General features: G+C 49.3%; 2 protein-coding genes across 11 annotated transcripts in view; one reads left to right on the top strand and one right to left on the bottom strand.

Moving 5' to 3' along the window:
- On the bottom strand, positions 1–6317 carry RHBDD3 (rhomboid domain containing 3). Of its 7 annotated transcripts, none has more exons than XM_069556918.1 (8): positions 6197–6317; positions 4662–4816; positions 3610–3700; positions 2844–3033; positions 1827–2210; positions 792–954; positions 416–703; positions 1–328 (listed from the first exon to the last, which is right to left on the bottom strand). In XM_069556918.1, exons 4-8 carry the CDS (start codon positions 2989–2991, stop codon positions 151–153), a joined length of 1161 nt encoding a protein of 386 aa, XP_069413019.1. In that variant the 5' UTR covers positions 2992–3033; positions 3610–3700; positions 4662–4816; positions 6197–6317; the 3' UTR covers positions 1–150. The 7 variants fall into 7 exon arrangements, with proteins under 7 accessions (XP_069413019.1, XP_069413020.1, XP_069413015.1 ...); XM_069556919.1 differs by lacking the exon at positions 6197–6317 and adding an exon at positions 5347–5907 and having other exon boundaries at positions 3616–3700; XM_069556914.1 differs by lacking the exon at positions 6197–6317 and adding an exon at positions 5347–5907.
- The window catches only part of EWSR1 (EWS RNA binding protein 1), a 27312-nt gene continuing 15115 nt past the window's right edge, over positions 4709–16905 (top strand). The window contains exons 1-5 of one of the 4 annotated variants that reach the window (XM_069556903.1): positions 4709–5607; positions 9909–9945; positions 10085–10136; positions 11394–11517; positions 16116–16302. In XM_069556903.1, the coding sequence (XP_069413004.1) occupies positions 5595–5607; positions 9909–9945; positions 10085–10136; positions 11394–11517; positions 16116–16302 (413 nt within the window). In that variant the 5' untranslated portion in view covers positions 4709–5594. Of the gene's footprint in view, positions 5608–9908; positions 9946–10084; positions 10137–11390; positions 11518–16115; positions 16303–16905 lie in introns of all 4 variants that reach the window. The other 3 variants (XM_069556902.1, XM_069556899.1, XM_069556900.1) reach the window with 3 other exon arrangements.

Here is a 16905-nt window from a genome sequence, read left to right on the forward strand (position 1 = left end):
TGAAAAGTGAACTGGGTTTTATTCTCAACAGTACCGGGGCAGGGTGCTGGGGGGCCACCCTGGACCCCCTCCTGACTCTAGCAGACAGGGCTGGGGCTCCAACGTCCCCCTCACAGGCCAGGCTTCTTCTCACCTGAGGGCCTGTCTATGCTATGGGGGCCCAGGACCCTCAGGGTGGGTGGGCCCTTCCCTCCCCTGAGTCACCAGCGCTTCGGTGCCCACCTCCCCGCTGACCAGCAGTGCAACGGCCCCCTCCACTCGGCCCGTGGCTGCCAGAGCCACCACCGCCTGCTCCGTGGGGAAGCCCATGCGCTCCAGCTGCTGCAGCCTGCGGCGGGGGAGGGGGTGGGGAGGGAGGGTCAGGGCCGCCTCCAGCCCCCACAACAGGGCATCCCCCCCACCCACCCCACCTTACCGCAGAGAGGAGACGGAGGACTTAGGCAACCAGAGTGGGCTCTCGGGGCCCTGGGCTGGGCCTTCAAGCAGCGAGGCCTCGATCCCCTCTTGCAGCATCTGCTGGTCCAGGGCTGCCCACAGCGGGGTCCCCGGGGGGAAGCCAGGCCCAGACCAGGCCAGTCCAGCCTCTGAGGAGCCCTCCCAGAGAGGCTGCACGGGCTTCAGGCCTGGTGGGATCGAGGCTGAGCCTTCACTGAGGGGCCAGAGGCTAGGGGAGGCCATGCGGGGAGGTCCAGGGGTGGGGGGCCTGGAGGGGCAGAAGCAGAAGAAGGCTGACTGCCAGCCACCGGCACGGCTGTCACCACCGGGGCCGGTGTCCTCGGCATCACCCTCACCTCGCTCCGGGAGGATGGGTGACGGGCAGCTCAGCTGGGCCACCTGGGGCGGGGAGGAGCCGGAGCGGCCAGCACCCCGCCAGGGCCCGGCATAGGACACCCTCCTGCAGCGCCTGCAGCCGCCGCTCTGAGAGCTCCAGGCACCGGAAGGCCCCGGCAGCGTCTGCCTGCCCGGGGCAGGGCGGCTGGTCAAGGAAAACCACATGCAGCCGGGGGAGCCCAGGCCACATGCCAGGCCCCGTGCCCCGTGTGTGACAGGCATTCCCTCCTGTCTCCTCACCGTGGCCCTGCCAGAGCGGTGTTATCACCCTCATCAGGGTGGAGGCTCAGAGAGGAAAAGGGACCTGCCTGCAGCTACCCAGCCAGCAAGAGGTAGTGGCATGCCTCATCCCTAAACCCATCTCACCCCAATTCGGCTGCCCCCCACTTGCCATCCCTTGAGCCCTGTGGGCCCGCTCAGGTCTGTGACACCAGGCCCACCCCTGGGCACTGTCACAGCGAGGGCAACACGCTCCCCTCTCCAGGATCCGGCCGGGCATCCTCAGTCCTAAGCAACCCCCAGGGCCAGCCTGTGCCCACCGTTCCCTCTGACTGCAGTGTCGCCCTGAAAGGCATTAAGCCTGTGTTTAACACACCCGCACCAGGCCCGCTTCTGGGGCCAGGAGAGCCCCAGGCTCCCTTTCACCCTGGCCCTTCGCCCTCTACGCTGACTGCGGGCCCGTGCTCTCCTCGTCCACCATCTCATCCTGCACGGCCCGGGTGTAGCTGCCATCTCCACTGGGATGTCCAGGCTAGGCGCCTCCCAGGGCCCCTCAGCTCCCAGGCTCTCCTTTAAACTGTAATTGGCACCTCTGTGTGGCCACGAGCCCCCAGTCCCCAGCCCAGAGCCAGAGAGAGAACACTCAGAGATGCCCCCTGGGATGCGTGTGAATGAGGGGGCCCTGACTCCTCGTGCCAGTTCCTTCCCTGGCACCCTGGGGGCCCAGCCACGGAGCCCGCACATCCACAGCAGCCCTGGGCCCCGGCAAAGGATACAGGCCAGGCCGGCGAGGAGGCCGCAGAAGAGCTGCAGGAAGGGTGGCTCGGAGCTGAGCAATGGTGTCAGGGCAAGCAGCAGCCACGGCAGGAGCCAGGGTGGCAGGGCCCCCCGGGGCTGTCGAGGGCGAGAACCCTGCCCCGCCAGCATGGCCAGGTGGACGGGCATGTACCCGCAGCCCCCGGCTGCACTGGACACCCCGAGGCCTGCCAGCAGCACGGCCAGCAGCCCGGAGGCCAGCGCGAGCAGGCCGGAGGTGTGCAGGAACCGCAGCGTGCCCAGGTGGTGCTCCTGCTGCCAGCCCGATGTGGGCAGGAGCAGCAGGCTGAGCAGCAGGCTGGGGAGGGCCGTGTGGCCCAGAGCATGTGTGAGCAGCCGGTGTGCTGGGGGAGAGAAGGGGCTTATGTGCCAGGTTAGGGGCTGTGTCCCCCGAGTCTGGCCCAGGTGTGCTGGGGCCATCCACCAAGCCAGTCTCCCCTCCCGGGGAGCCAGAGCCTGCCCACGGCCAGCACTTTCACCCCTGGTCGAGGGGATCAAGGGCTTCCAAACACTATGGCTACCCTCCCCACTGCTACTTTAAATAGAACAAGCCAGACCCAACCCTCAGTCTTCTTAGAGCACCCAGCCATAGGAAAGTCACTTCATTTCAGTGAGCATCATTTGAGCTCCTCCAATTCTTGGGAAACAGGTGCCCAGCTCCCGCCAGTCCTCAAACCCCTAGCTCCTCCTCCCTATTTTTGGGCTTAGCTAAAAGCCTTAGTTTAAGGGAAAGCCACCAGACAGGGGAGCCATCTGAAAAGAATTCCTACTCACAGGCTCCCACCCCTGTGCTGGCCCCTCTGCCTTCCCTCCTCGGCTGTGGTTGAGCTGGGCGTGCTCCTGGCCAAGGCAGACCTTCCCCGGGGCACTGGGTCCGACGCCTGCCTGACCGCTGCAGGACGCACGTGCTCCTGCCAACTGGTCTCAGGCCCTACAGCAAATCTCCTGCCTCCAAGGCTCATGTGGCTGGCCCTCACCCTGCCTAGGGTCCAGCAGCAGCTCTGGGGCCAGGACGAGGCTGGGGCCGGCCCCCAGCAGCCACAGGGTGCTCATTAGCAGCATCAGAACAGAGGAAGCCAGAGGCAGTGCCGGGGTCGGTAGGGCAGGGGGGCCTCTGGCATGCATAACTTGGCTGAAGGTGCTCAAAGGTGGCCGTGGGACTGTGTGCTAGGGGTAAAGGAAAACAGTGACAACAGTTATTATTGCAGCTTTTATCTGACCTCCTTTCAGCTACCATAGCAATAGCACCATTTTTCAGAAGTAGAAACCGAGGCTGGAGAGGTTGATGCAGCAACTTGGCCACATTAGAGCTCAGAGCCTAGCTCTGTGCTCAGCCACCGCTGTCCCCTATGTGTCAGAGCGAAGAGGCCAGGCCCCGATGGGCCCTGAAAAGGTGCCCAGACTGGGGAGCACGGGGAGCAGGAAGTTGAACGGAGACGCCAGGCTCCCCAGTTTGGGGGGGATTTGTGCAGCCCCACCAGGGCAAATTGAAGGCCATCTTCTGCCTCCCTATTCCCTCTGGCTACAGACCAGCCACCTTCCTCCCGCTCCCCTCCACTGACTTAAGAGCTCCAGGTGGCCTCAGCTGCCCTTGACCGAGGGGGCGAGGCCAGCCAAAGGGCAGGCAGATTAGAGAGCAGGTGGAGCTGGAGGGCTGGAGGAGGGGCAGCTGGAGTCCACACCGTGACACCGGACAGAGACATCCCCCTCCTCGAGCCCTGATCGCAGCCCCTCTGGCCCTACCCTCACTTCCACAGGAAGATTCCAGGATCCACTCTGCTTCTTCCTGTTGTCTCCTCCTCTCTGAGCAAGTTTAGAGCCTCTCCTTCCTCATCTGTAAATTGGGGATTAAGAAAATTTACTCCTTGTAGGATAAGAAAAAGGAATGGACTAGGCAGGCCCACAGCTCCTGCTGGATAAATGGCAGCCACCCTGGCCGTCCCCACCAAGGGAGAGGCCTCAACACGGAAGCAGTTGCTCCAGCCCAGCTGCCCTCAATCGTGCCAATCCCCTGCCCACGAAGCAAGGCTTTCTCTCCAGTGTTCTCCCTCCTCACATCCAGCGTGTCTTCTAAGCCCTGCTGGAATCCCCTCACTCTGGTACCCTAGCATGTCTCAGGACTCCAACTGAGCCAATGTCACAGGAGAGGAAGGGAAATCCCAGAGATAAGAGGGCTGCCTCATCTGCTCCCTTGTCAGGGGCATCCTTGGCATCAAAACCCACCGGCCACTCTCTTGCAGAAAAAAATAAAGAAAACTGCTCCGCCTGCAATGTCTTTCGCTCCATCTCTCCAACAGCAAACTCCTACTCATCCTTTGAAGCCCAGCTCAAAGCACCCCTCGCCCCCATCATTATGGAGCCTACCCTATCTAATGAGTAGCGCTTGGCCAGTTTTCTAGGCAGGTGGTCTGAACTGGGGGAGGAGGGATCCTCCTCTCACTCACGGCCAAGTTCTCAGGGCGCTCCTAGCACATAGCTCGTGCTTTGTATGTGTTCGTTGAAAAGAAAGACACTAGCTTTGTTCCAGGTCCCGCTCAAGGATTTGAATGAGCCCTGCCCTTTGCTGGACTTGGGCATCTGGCTGGGGAGATCGGGTTGAGTCCAAGAAGTCAGGCTGGTGTCAGCCTTGCGGCACTGCTATCCTCCTGCACCCTCACCATCACCCCCCTCCCCCCGGGGTACTTTAACAAGAGTAAGAGGCTTGCCCTTGGACAAACTGAACTGGGACCTGAATGCTGCAGAGCTCAATCTCTTTATCTATAAAATGGAGCTGTGCACCCTCAGACCCCGCCTACCTCTCCAGGAAACCGGAAGGACAGAATGGAAAGATAGGGACGGGAATGATTCTTCCGGGTCATGGACAGTTGGGCGGGGGTCCCGGGTGTGGGTGAGACTCAGCTTCGTGATTTTAGGAGATGTACCCAAATTCCTTGGGCCTCAGTTTCCCCTTCTGTAAAAACAAAGAGTGTTGGATGAGGGCTGATTAAAAGAGTCTTCGCAACCTCGACCGTTACTCGGGGGGGGGGGGGGGGCGGGCCTCTCGGCCTGGGCGCTACGTTCAGGGCCTCCCATCCACAGCCCACCGGTCTCGGCTCCCTCCCCCGCGGGCCGGGCCACGTGTCCGGGGTACTCACTGCGGAGCGCGCCCCCCGCCCCCCGAAGGCCGAGTGGGGCCCTCGGCTGGCAGTCGGTACCCTAGCTTCCCGCCGAGGCCCGAGCGCCCCGAGCCCATTCTGCTCGCCCTCCGGCGCGTGACCCCGGCCGACCGGTCGGCACGCCACCCCCTCCTCCGCCGCCCGCCGATTAGTCAGCAGTTGTTTAAGGCCCTGGTCCCTTCCCCCTAGTGTTCCCGCCGGCCCCCGTTTTCCTCCAAGGTAGTCTCTTCAGTGACGGTCCCTAGAACCAGCGGGCGTAACCATTCCCCAAACGACCCGGCGTCGACCAAAGAATCACTCCGGCTCGTCACCGAGATCCGCTCACCCGCCGCGCCCGCCCCCGCGGTGTTTTTCGGGCCGCTCATCACATCCGGGGCTCTTTAGAGAGAATTAGGACTAGAGAGGCGGGCGCGAAGGACGGAAAGCGGCGGGTCATTCCGCCTTCCCCCTCCCCCGTGGCGGGGGCCCGATGGTAGCGCCTGAGGTTGCGGGTCCCGCGCCTGCGCAGTGCGGCGTCTAGAGGACCAGCGAGAGGGAGACGGACGTTGAGAGAACGAGAAGGAAGGAGAGAAAATGGCGTCCACGGGTGAGTGTGGTGGGACTGCGGTCGCGCCGGCGACGGCAGGGACGCCCAGATTGGGGGCCGCTCGTCCTTGGGGATGGCAGGGACGACTGAGTGGGCTTTCCCGAGAAGGGTGTGAGGTACCCGCCGCTGTCCGAGAAGCTCGATGGCCGGCGTCTCCCTCCGCTCCTTCCCCTCCCCCCACGGGGCAGGCCGGCTCTGGAACCTTCCGGCGCCCCCGGCGCGCGGGGGGCTGGAGGCGGCGGGGGCGCGCGGGGCCTGCCTTGGCCTCCATTGTGTGGCGGCGGTCGGGCCCCGAGATCCGGGCCGCTCGCCACGTGGGCGGGGCCTGAGGCTTCGGGGCCCCGCGTGGGGTGGGGGGGAGAGTTCGGCCAGGCCTCGGGCCCGGCACCCCGAAACTGGAGGTGGGGCGGGCGGCGGCTCGAGGAGCGGCAGGCCCGCGTCTTTCTGACTGTCCTCACCACAACTCCATTTCCAGGCCCGCAGCCTGGGCCCAAGGCCGACTCTGCCTCTCCGGGAAGCCCGGGGTGAGGGGAGGGGAGCAAATAAACAAAAAAAGGCTTCGCGGACTTGTGAGCCGAGGGGCGCCGACCTGTGAGCCGGAGCCCCGTCGTCCTTAAAGCCGGGTCGGCTGGCACGTCGTCCAGGGCTGCCGAATTGCTCCCCTCGGCGGGTTCCAGCCCCCACGCCGAACTTCTGCCCGACTGCGCTTTAAACGGAGCGCCCCCGCCCCACGCTCCGCTTTACAACTACCCAGTCAGCTGCTTCTTAAAGTTGTTTTTTTAAACCATTATTAGTCCTTCTTTCCGCCACAAAAAGCAATTAAGCGGCTTCCCAGGGCCATTTTTCATCAAACGCGGAGGGAGGCCTGTTGTATAATGAGGCCAACCCGGTTCGCAAGGCCAGGAATCCACCACCGAAAGACATTTCTTGGCCTTTTTGATTTAGGAGAAACAAAAGGCCTCGGTCGGCGTTTGAATTATGCTTAAGTAATCGTCTCGCACGTTTATTCGCTTAGGTTAAGCCGAGAGAGGCTAGTTTATTTCGTGGGCTGACAGAAGAGAGCGGAAGGAGGCGCGGACTGGACTTTGAAAGAAAGCCCGGGGTGGGATCTGGAATTTGGTGTGTGGGGTGGTCCTTACCGCCCCGGGGTGTGTGAGAGAGTAGCCTAAAGGGAGCTGCAGTTTGCAGTCCGTGCACTAACTGCGGTTGTGGATCGGGTGGGGAGATTTTTGCCTCTGGGGTTCTTCTTAGGCAGCCTGACTCCAGGCCTTGGAGGCAGTTAGAGGAGAGGGAAGATGGGAAAAGCTTTGGGTCCTTCCGAGTTTTAATCCGAAAAGGGTCCAGAATCAAGCAAGGGCAAGACAGCTTTGTGGTCTGTACACAAGCAGGTGGTAGATGCTGGCTGTTAGTGCCAGGGTACAGAGTGCCCCTGGAGGAAAGGACTCTGAAACAACCACAGTCCAAGACACCTTCCGGTGGGGAATGGTTTCCTCAGAGCCCTTTCCTCCTCCCTCTTCCCTGCAGTGTTAGGATTTTGCAAGGGGGAGTGCTGCTCTCCCTTCGCCGTGAAAGTTTGGGGAGTACACGTGTGTGTATTTAAGTGTGTGTGTGCGTGTGGACATGCCAGTTTTTCGTTCTCCTTCGCTCCAGCTCTGTGGCCTGGTGACCGCTGCCTACTGTATTAGAATTGCAGTTGTGGTTTATGTAGACATGCAGCAGGTCTGACGGGGGTCCTTTGAGGGGATCCTTAACTTATCTGGGCTTCAGTGTCCTGTCCTTCAAGATGACCGGCTTAGGCTAGACGTTTGAAGAGCTTTTTGAACCCTTAGTTTCTGATGTTACAGCTCTCACGGCGTTGTCCTGAAGTGACTTTCTTTAACTTATGATGTAGTCTGAAGCTCTAACTCTCAACAGTTCCAATCGTGACTGCCTGAAGTTTCTAAAAGCCACCACATTGGGCAATATTCTTAGCTTTTCTTCCTCCTTATTTGGCATATTTAGAAAAGTACCTAAAGTATATGTCCACTTTAGCAAAGAAACTTCCAAGTAACCACCATGCAGACCAAGAAATAGAATATTGCTAGCACTCTGGGTTGGGAATATCCCCAAGAGGAGAACGTGGCAACCCACTGCAGTAATCTTGCCTGGAGAATCCCATGGACAGAGGAGCCTGGTGGGCTACAGTCCAAAGGGGCGCAGAGTCTAACACGACTGAAGAGACTTGGCAGAGCACTCTGGAGGCCCCCACCCATAGCCCCCTTTCTCCTCAACTTGTCCTGTGTTTTATTGTAGTCTTCAGCTACATGTTTGGGAGTTATAACAAAAAATAACTGCTAAATCTGACCAGTGTGTAACTATAGATTTTTGAGGCCATATAAAGGTTTTTACGCTGTAGGAAGATAAAAGTTCTCGTGAAGCACATTTACTACCTCCCCTAGCCCAACAGTGTGGGGCTAAATAAATCAGCTGGTTTCCCATTGATGTGAGATCATTCGTTGTTCCTCGTCAGCTTTGCCAGTTGTATGTTTTACATAACTGTTGTTGTGTAAAAGTTCTCCTGCAGACATTGAACTTACATGTCAGTGATATGGAACCATTCCTCACACAAAAGCCTCAGTACAACGTAGGTTGAAATATTTGATTTTTGGTGTTTCATTGGTATGTTTATTTTTTAACTAAAACGTGAAAGAGGTGATTTGAATTTTTATATGTCACATACAGAGCTGAGATTGTCTTGAACAAATCATTTACTCATTATACATAGCCTTTGGTGGTTGATTTGATAATGTTGATGATTCAGGGTTCTGAGTTAAGGGTGTAGAGGAAGGAAAGTGGTCAAGTTATGTGTAGAGGTGAAAAATGAGCCAAGTTAAAGAGATGGATTCAGCAGAATGCTCTAGGGGCAGGCCAGGTGAACTGTGAAGCAGGCTTCTGTTGGAGTGAGGTTAGAAACCCCCTCTGTGAAGAGCTGTCAGCTTTTGCTTTCAGATAAGGCACTGCTTTCTGATTGGAAAGGAAGGGCCCTTTGGTCTGCCTTAATGGCGGTACGGTCTTCTGACGTATTAATAGAATAAGACAGTAGTTCTTAGGGAGAGCAGAGAATTGGGCAGGATTTTTTTAAAGTATATGAATGTTTACTTCAGTAGTGCCATGAAAGCTTCTTAACAGTTTTATTTTCTGTTTTCACTATTTTTAGACACTTCAGTGGATCAGAGGGGTTTATTCTTTTAAGTCCCCTTTTTGTGCATTTGTAAATTTTTTTCAAAAGAAGAATATTTATTTGGCTGTGCTGGGTCTTAGTTGCGGCACATTGAATCTTCATAGTGGCATGCAAACTTCTCTGTGGTTGTGGTGCACAGGCTTAGCCACCCTGTGCATGTGGGATCTTAGTTCCCAGACCAGGGACCGAACCCATGTCCTATGTTCCCAAAGGCAGATTCCTAACCACTGGACAAATTTCTCAAGAAAAGAAAAATTGTAGGAAGGTTTACTTAGGACAGGGGAAGAAAAATAGTGTGTTCTTAAGGTGAAATCACTTAAGTTTTAAAAGATGGTTTTACCTAAAACCAAGCTATTCAACCAAAAGATTAAATGCTTTCTCCTCTGCCAATTATAGGTCTTCAGTGGGATTTGTAACACGGTAGTTTTTAAATTATAGCTATAACCCCTCATAGGGTTAGCAAACCCTTTAGAACCCTGGTTTGCAGGATAACATGTATCATTTTCTGCCATTTCTTTTCAGCCTTCCTAGGGAATTATGGGCGGTCTAACTTGTTTAAGTGAGGGAGTGATTTTTTTTTTTTTTTTAACTAGGTTTTGAGGAGATGTAGCTACTGATACAGCCATTCCAGTATTGTAGTGTTATATTCCAGTATTGAAATTGTTGTCTTCCAGTATTGTTACGTTGTTGTGTGCCTCCTGAGGGTAAAATTTTGGGCCCTATTACATTTATCTCGTCTCCTGTTGGTTTTAGGATGATGATCATATATTTGAAATGACAGCCAGTGGGTTAAGGGAGGCTTTGTAGTCATGGGAACATGCAAAGTATCTGCCAAATCAGCTGATCTTGACCTCATTAGCTAGCACTTTGTTCAAATTTTCTGAATTTAACTGGCTTAGACTTATTTTTTGGTTTGGTGTTGAGAGAGAAGAGATACTCGTTTGGACCTGTGTTGTCCTGTAGGTCTTCCCAGTACGGTATTTAAACATTCATCTTCCTGCTGCCTGAATTCCTTCCCTCCTTTTTCTTTCCTCCTTGTAAATTCTGGCTTCACACTATTTTCTTTTCTTGTTTTCTCTAGATTATAGTACATACAGCCAAGCTGCAGCCCAGCAGGGGTAAGTCAGATTTTTACAAGTGTACTTTGGGTGTGATTGGTTGCTTTTTTAGAGTACAGAGCCTCCTCTAATTGTAGAGAATTTAGTAATGGAATTTGGCTGTTCTGTATTCAGTTCTTGCATTCAATTTCTCTTACAGCTACAGCGCTTATACCGCCCAGCCCACTCAAGGATATGCACAGACTACCCAGGTAATTTTTAAGATAATTATATGTGGCTGCATCCCCAAGTAAACTTATTTCCATCAGCCATTAAAACAATAGCTAGCATGAATCTTTTTCAAAAATTAAGTAATGGGAAAGTATAATGTGTTTGAAATCATAAAATGCACAGATATTTAAACTTTCACAGTGGGAGTGCTTTTGTAATGAAACCATCCTCAAACTGGGAGTTGCTAGTTCTCCTTTCCTTTCTAGTATTATTTCTCAAGTTAGGTGTTTTGCTCCATGCTTGTTCCTTCTGCATATTTTGTGTTTGTTTATTTAACTTAATTGTACAGCAGTTTTGCAGAGGAAGGTGATAATATGGCATATTGCAGATAAAAAATTGCAGTGCATAGATATTACACCATTCGCCAGTGGTTGCACAGTAAATGATGGGTCAGCTCTGTATGGCTCCCTAGCTATAGGGCTTCTGGGCTCTTTCTAGTACATGAGCCTGTTTTAAAATCTAGGCCAAAAGATACTAGAAATTAGCCACCTAGTGTTCTCAAGATCACCTCAAATTCTGAAATAGTCTGTGGCATAAAAGAATACTAATAGCTTTGTTGTGGAAAGATTCTAGGACAGGCAGAATGTGATATCTCTAGCAGATCTTACATAACTGGCCGTTCAAATCTAGAATGTGATCTTAACTGATCTCTGAAGGAACAGCTCATTCCTTGCCAGGTTTTAAGTATTATTGATGTCCAAGTTCAAAATTCAGCACTCATGCTTTACTAATCTAAAGGAGACATGTAGTATTCCTCATTTTCTTTGAAGTGGTGTGACAATTTGTAAATCTTTGTCCGATGCTGAAAATCAGTTTTCAAAATTGTCTGACAGGTTTTAGCCCCATTTTCATTTTTTTTCTCTTTTCATTTTGTTTATCTAGCATTTGTTTCTATTTGCTAAAACTGCTACACTGGGTGCTAGCAATTATACATCTTTTCCCTCATTATGCATCATTTGAGGGCATCTTGTTAATTTCTTGTATCATTAAATTGAGATTTTTACCTATTTAACTCAGGAACTTTTTTATAGTTTAGGAAAATACAAGTGGATTAGATAAGGGGAAACAAGCATTCATGATATTGTGATCTCTTGTCTTTTTTTTTTTAATCTTTTTATTAAAAAGCATTTTTTAAATTTTGATTTTCCAATTTAGGAACTTAGAAGTAAGTTAGTCCATTTTATTGCTAAAATGCTAGATTCATATATGAAGTTCTTGAATTCTTTTTCTTGGAGCAGGCATATGGGCAGCAAAGTTATGGAACCTATGGACAGCCCACTGATGTCAGCTATACCCAGGCTCAGACCACTGCAACCTATGGGCAGACCGCCTATGCAACTTCTTATGGACAGCCTCCCACTGGTAAGACCCTGGGAGACTTTGGGGCCACGTTACCTAGGGTGTTTGCTAAGGAACTTGTTAGTTGTGCTCTTGGGTATATATTCTAGTTGATACCTTGGCATCTGGGAATCCTTTATTCTTAGGAGGAGCTGGGTTTTTTGTTTTGTTTTTCCTTTTCCTTACATTCTCCTTGAAGGATCTCTAATAGAATGTGGGTGGGGTAAATTCCAAAGGAAAAAAGAATTTTTTTTTATGTATCTTATACAGTGTATTAAATAATCTCACAACAAAATGGAGAATATATAAAAGATTGTGCTAATGCTAATACTGGGTAAGAATGAGCCTTCTTAAACCGAGCTGCTTAAAAATCGCACTGATTTTCGGATCTGTTTGCTTCATCTGATAGTGTGCCCTCTACTTTTTGTTTTGTGCTTTCCACAGTAGAAGGGACCAGTACAGGTTTGACTATCCTGCTCATTCTTGCATGGGAAATGCTTTCCATCTTGTCTAACCCTGTAATGTTAACCCTTTAGGTGTTTTCATTTGTTTAACCCTCAAACTTCTTAACATCACACACAACAAGGTTGCTAATGGAAAATTGCTTCAGGTCCCATTTGCAGATCCATGTCCTTTTTCTTTATGTGATTTTGGGAAAGATTTTGCTTTGTTTTATTTTACATTATTTTGTGTCAAGCCTTAATAATAGTTGTTCACCTTCTCAGAGGTACTTCAGATGACTACTTCCCAGCTGATTTTCCCCTGTTCCCTCAAGGATAGGTTGCATGATTAGATTTATTTAGAGGAACAGATTGCCATCCTGCATGTATTATGTTTGTCTGTTGGTTGGTTTCCAGTCCAGACATGTTTTATTTTCCTTTTAAGTATTAATGATATTATTTTAATCCATAGTATGTTTTAAATATATATGTAACAGCATTTCAGGGAGCAAAAAAATAAAAAATGAACTATTTTAAGAATTAGAATAAATTATATCCTAATACTGGGGTTGAAAGTAGAGTGTGTGAAAACTGTACAATAACTTTTTAATGTTTAACACTGTGTAACATTTCAGGAGCCCTACCTTTTCCCCACCCACCCTCTCCTGTCATTATTACTGTAAGAGAATATTACTTTGCAAACTATCTTCAGTCCCCAAGTTATATATGGTCTACCAGAGCTGATAGGGAGAAACTCGCCTATGATTTATTTCATTGTGTGACTGTGTTATGGATTTGATGGGAAGTATTTCCTAGTCTACCTAATGCATATCATTGAATAGGATGGGAAGTGTTTAAACTTTCCGTGGGTGTTGGCAACTATAGAAAAACCTGGAACTGAAATTTTGCAGTTTGTATTTTTAACACAGAATTTTGAAATTGTGAGATGAACTTTACATATTCAAGCTATTACATTTTTAATGAGATGTAATTGACATACATGACATTAGTTTCAAGTGTACAACAAAATGACTCATTGTGAGTATTGTGAATTGATCGCCACCAGTCTAGTTAGCCGGAGAAGGCAATGGCACCCCACGCCAGTACTCTTGCCTGGAAAATCCCATGGATGGAGGAGCCTGGTGGGCTGCAGTCCATGGGGTCGCAACAGTCGGACATGACTGAGCAACTTCACTTTCACTTTTCACTTTCATGCGTTGGAGAAAGAAATGGCAACCCACTCCAGTGTTCTTGCCTGGAGAATCCCAGGGACAGGGGGAGCCTGGTGGGCTGCCGTCTATGGGGTTGCACAAAGTCGGACACGACTGAAGCGACTTAGCAGTAGCAGCAGTAGCAATCTAGTTAGCATGAATCACCACACGTCATCCTTCCCCGCCGCCGCCCCCCACACACACACACATACACACACATCATCCTTTTGATGAGAACTTTTAAGATCGTCTCTCCACAGCTTCTAAGTATATAATACAGTATTGTCAGCTATGGTCACTATACTGCACTTTACTTCCCCATGACGGATTTTTTACAACTAGATGTTTTTAGCTACCTTTAACTCATTTTAAAAGCAAGTGTCATTTGAAGTTAAATAGTACAGCCTTTGGAGTCTCTGAATCATTTTATAAGAACATGATCAAGTCATTTGTAGGAAATACAGTTTCTAGGTTCTGTAGAGCTATGTATTAACTTTGTAGTTTATGGAAGACCTTTCATATCTCCCCTAATTCACCCATCAACTTTTGGAGTGTAGGAACTAAAATTAAACCTGGTGAGCAAATTGAGGCTGAACCAAACCAAATAGGACCCCAACAGTAGTAGGTATGTTCACGCAAGCTGAGCACTCTTTCACTCACCTCATTCTGCCTTTGCACATAAAAGCACAAAAAACTGGATAATTACTGGAAGAAGTATATAAAAAGACTCTTTTCTAGAATATTTTAAAATAAAACTTCATGAGGAGGAGCTATATAAATCTCAGCTTATTAATTGAAGTGGAAATATTAGACTTTAGATTATATTGAAGTTGAACAAAAATTCTGGTGGTTTGTGTGATGTTTCTTACTCTCTTTTTTCTTAAATTCATCACCACGTGGTAGATATGTTGTCTTTTTGATATTGGTCATTTTTATTGTCATTTTGTTCTATTAATTTTTGCTCATTTTGCTTGGCTGCTTGTGTGGGTATTACAAATTAATTAGATTATTAATCTGATGTCTATTACTGTAATTTTCAGGGGGTCTGTTGCTGGATGTTTTTGTGACATGAGTTATTGCCCTTAACAGTTTTTGTTGTTTTTTAATTGTTGTCCTTATAAATCTTAAAAATGGCTTGTCATGGAGAGGGGAAAAATCTGTGTAGGAGTAATAGGGTAGGTGGAATTAGATTCCAGTTAAATTTTAAATAAAGGAGTGCTTTATGTGGTTGACATTAGGATTCTGCAAAGAAATTTTAAATTAAATAAACAGTTCAGATGAATAACATGCCAACTCAAAAAACCTCTAGTGCTTGGGACTCCTGTTTTGTGAAATGTGCTTTCATGTATGTTTCAGCCCGACATATTTGAGAAGGCAGTTACTGCCTTTGCATATAATTAATTTCAGAATTGCCCTGAAATGTTTGAAGTGGAGAAGAAAGTATTCTGTGCTACAGATTGGTGACATTTTAGATTGCATAGAGGGAAATTGATTTTTTTTTTTTTTTTTTTTTTGGCTAGTAAGTTCTGTGTAGAGTGAGGACACTGTTATAACTGAAGTTTGTTATGAGTACTGAAACTTTTTTGCTTTATTGAGATTTGGATTTTTCTTCGATGGACATAAATGCTGAGTACTAGACTTGACTCTTTTGCATGGCTGACTGCTTGTTGAATAGGAATAAGGATTGCCAAGCATCAGGAAAGATTATGACACCTCTTCTAGGAAAGGGACTCAAGTTAGAAACTGCAGGTTTGGGGGTAGTCATGTTCCAAGCCCAAATTGCAGACGGAAGGGCATGGACTTCAGGAATTCCCTGGTGGTCCAGTGGTTAGGACGTGGGGCTCTCACTCCCGGGGCTTGGGTTCACTCCCGGGTTGGGGAACTAAGGACCCTGCAGCCTGCACAGTGCAGCAAAAAGGAAGAGGAAGGATGAGGACCCCACGTGGTGTGGCAAAGGCAGGAACTAGAGAGAGACCCTAGCTTGGTCTCTGCACACCTCCAAGGACAGGTGTGTAGCACTTGGTTAGGGAAATAGCAGAGAGGCTACAAAGTCCACCTCCAGTATTGCTTAGCAGGAAAAATACTCATTTGCTCATGGTAGGTAAATAAGAGAGAAATGGTGTGGATAACTTGATGACTACTAGCATCTCAAATGGTTTATGTGAAATGTAACATTAATTTTCAGTGTGTATTTTGGGAGTATTAAGGTAATTTATCAAAAAGTTAAAAAGGAAAACCTTTATTGGTCATACGTACGTAAGCAAATATAATTTGTAGTATGTCTTTATTACTAATGTAATGCTGGTAACTGGCATTTTCTTAGTAGTTTATTACCTGAAACATAATTAGTGGTTCTTAAAGAGTGTTTAATCAGTTGTTAACATCTCACTGAAAATTAAACACATCTTCTCCACAATTTCCAGTTTCCTTAGACTTGAACTGCCCATAATGCTTGGAGCTGAAAGCGAATAATTCCAAATGATAGGTTTTAATGCTAAACTTGTACCTGGATCCTTATTTTGCAGCTACTTTATGTCTTTTACCTCCCTTCCTGGGGCATTTTATTCCTGTTTGTAGAGATTTGGGGTATACTTAGGTAGTTAGTTGAAAAACTTGTTTAAGAAGGCCTGCTTGCAAAGCCAGTATAGAATTTGTGTCCCCTATTGAATCCCTTAAAGGTGGGGGCAAAGGGAGCCCTTTTTTCTATATCAGCATTTTCTGTGGCCTGCTCTCTCTTCCTTTCTGTTTGGTGTGGTTTAGAGCAAAAGAGACAGTGCTTTGCTGAAAACTGAGTGTTACCAAAGAACGTAGGCTTTAAATACTGGTTTGTTGCTACTTTTACTGAAGGGGAGATATTTAAAGGGGCCAAATATCATAATATTTGAAAGTGATTTATAATTTGTTCTATTAATGAGTGTCCAGGCAGATCCCTGAGGAGCCAGAAATCTGACGTAGCTCTCCTTTGTTCCAGGATATTCAACTCCAGCTGCCCCCCAGGCGTACAGTCAGCCTGTCCAGGGGTACGGCACTGGCGCTTACGACACCACCACTGCCACGGTTACGACCACCCAGGCCTCCTATGCAGCTCAGCCTGCATATGGTACTCAGCCTGCCTACCCAGCTTATGGACAGCAGCCAGCAGCCACCGCACCCGCAAGGTAAGGCCCCCTCGCCTGCTTCTAGCGCTGGGGCCTTGGGCGTTCAGAAATGAGAGCACACCCGCCCCTTTGAGAGCACCCTTGACTTGGTTCTTTTGCAAAGCTCACTCAGATCTGCTCGGGTGTCAGCTGTTCTTCACCCAGCACAGTCACACCAGAAGTGTTACTCATCTTTAAGAGGATGAGTGGTGCCATCCTGGGGCCAGAATAAGGAATGTCACTGAGTGGGTTGTTTGGTTTCAGTAGAATGGGCATTTTGATATGGGGAGGTATTGTATTTACTTTGCTAAACCCAGATGAAAATAGAAGGTGGTTTCCTCACAACAGAACAACTGATGGACTTAAAGTCTGATGCTTTTACCTTTGGTTTTATTGACCCTGTAAATGGGTCATAGCTTTCTCTTTGGGAAAAAGACTGTAGTTCTCAGTTGGGGGTGGGTTGGTTGTAGAATCATGTATTTCAAGAAACAGTCACATGATCCAGTTGTCAGTTAAGGCTGTATCCATGTCCAGAGTCAGACATGGGTGACATGGATTTCTGTATTGTGTACTGGCTTGGTAATCTAAGCACCACAGGCAAGTATGAATTCTTAACTGGGCGCC

Source organism: Ovis canadensis, chromosome 17 (assembly GCF_042477335.2).
Source record: "Ovis canadensis isolate MfBH-ARS-UI-01 breed Bighorn chromosome 17, ARS-UI_OviCan_v2, whole genome shotgun sequence".
NCBI classification, from domain to species: Eukaryota; Metazoa; Chordata; class Mammalia; order Artiodactyla; family Bovidae; genus Ovis; species Ovis canadensis.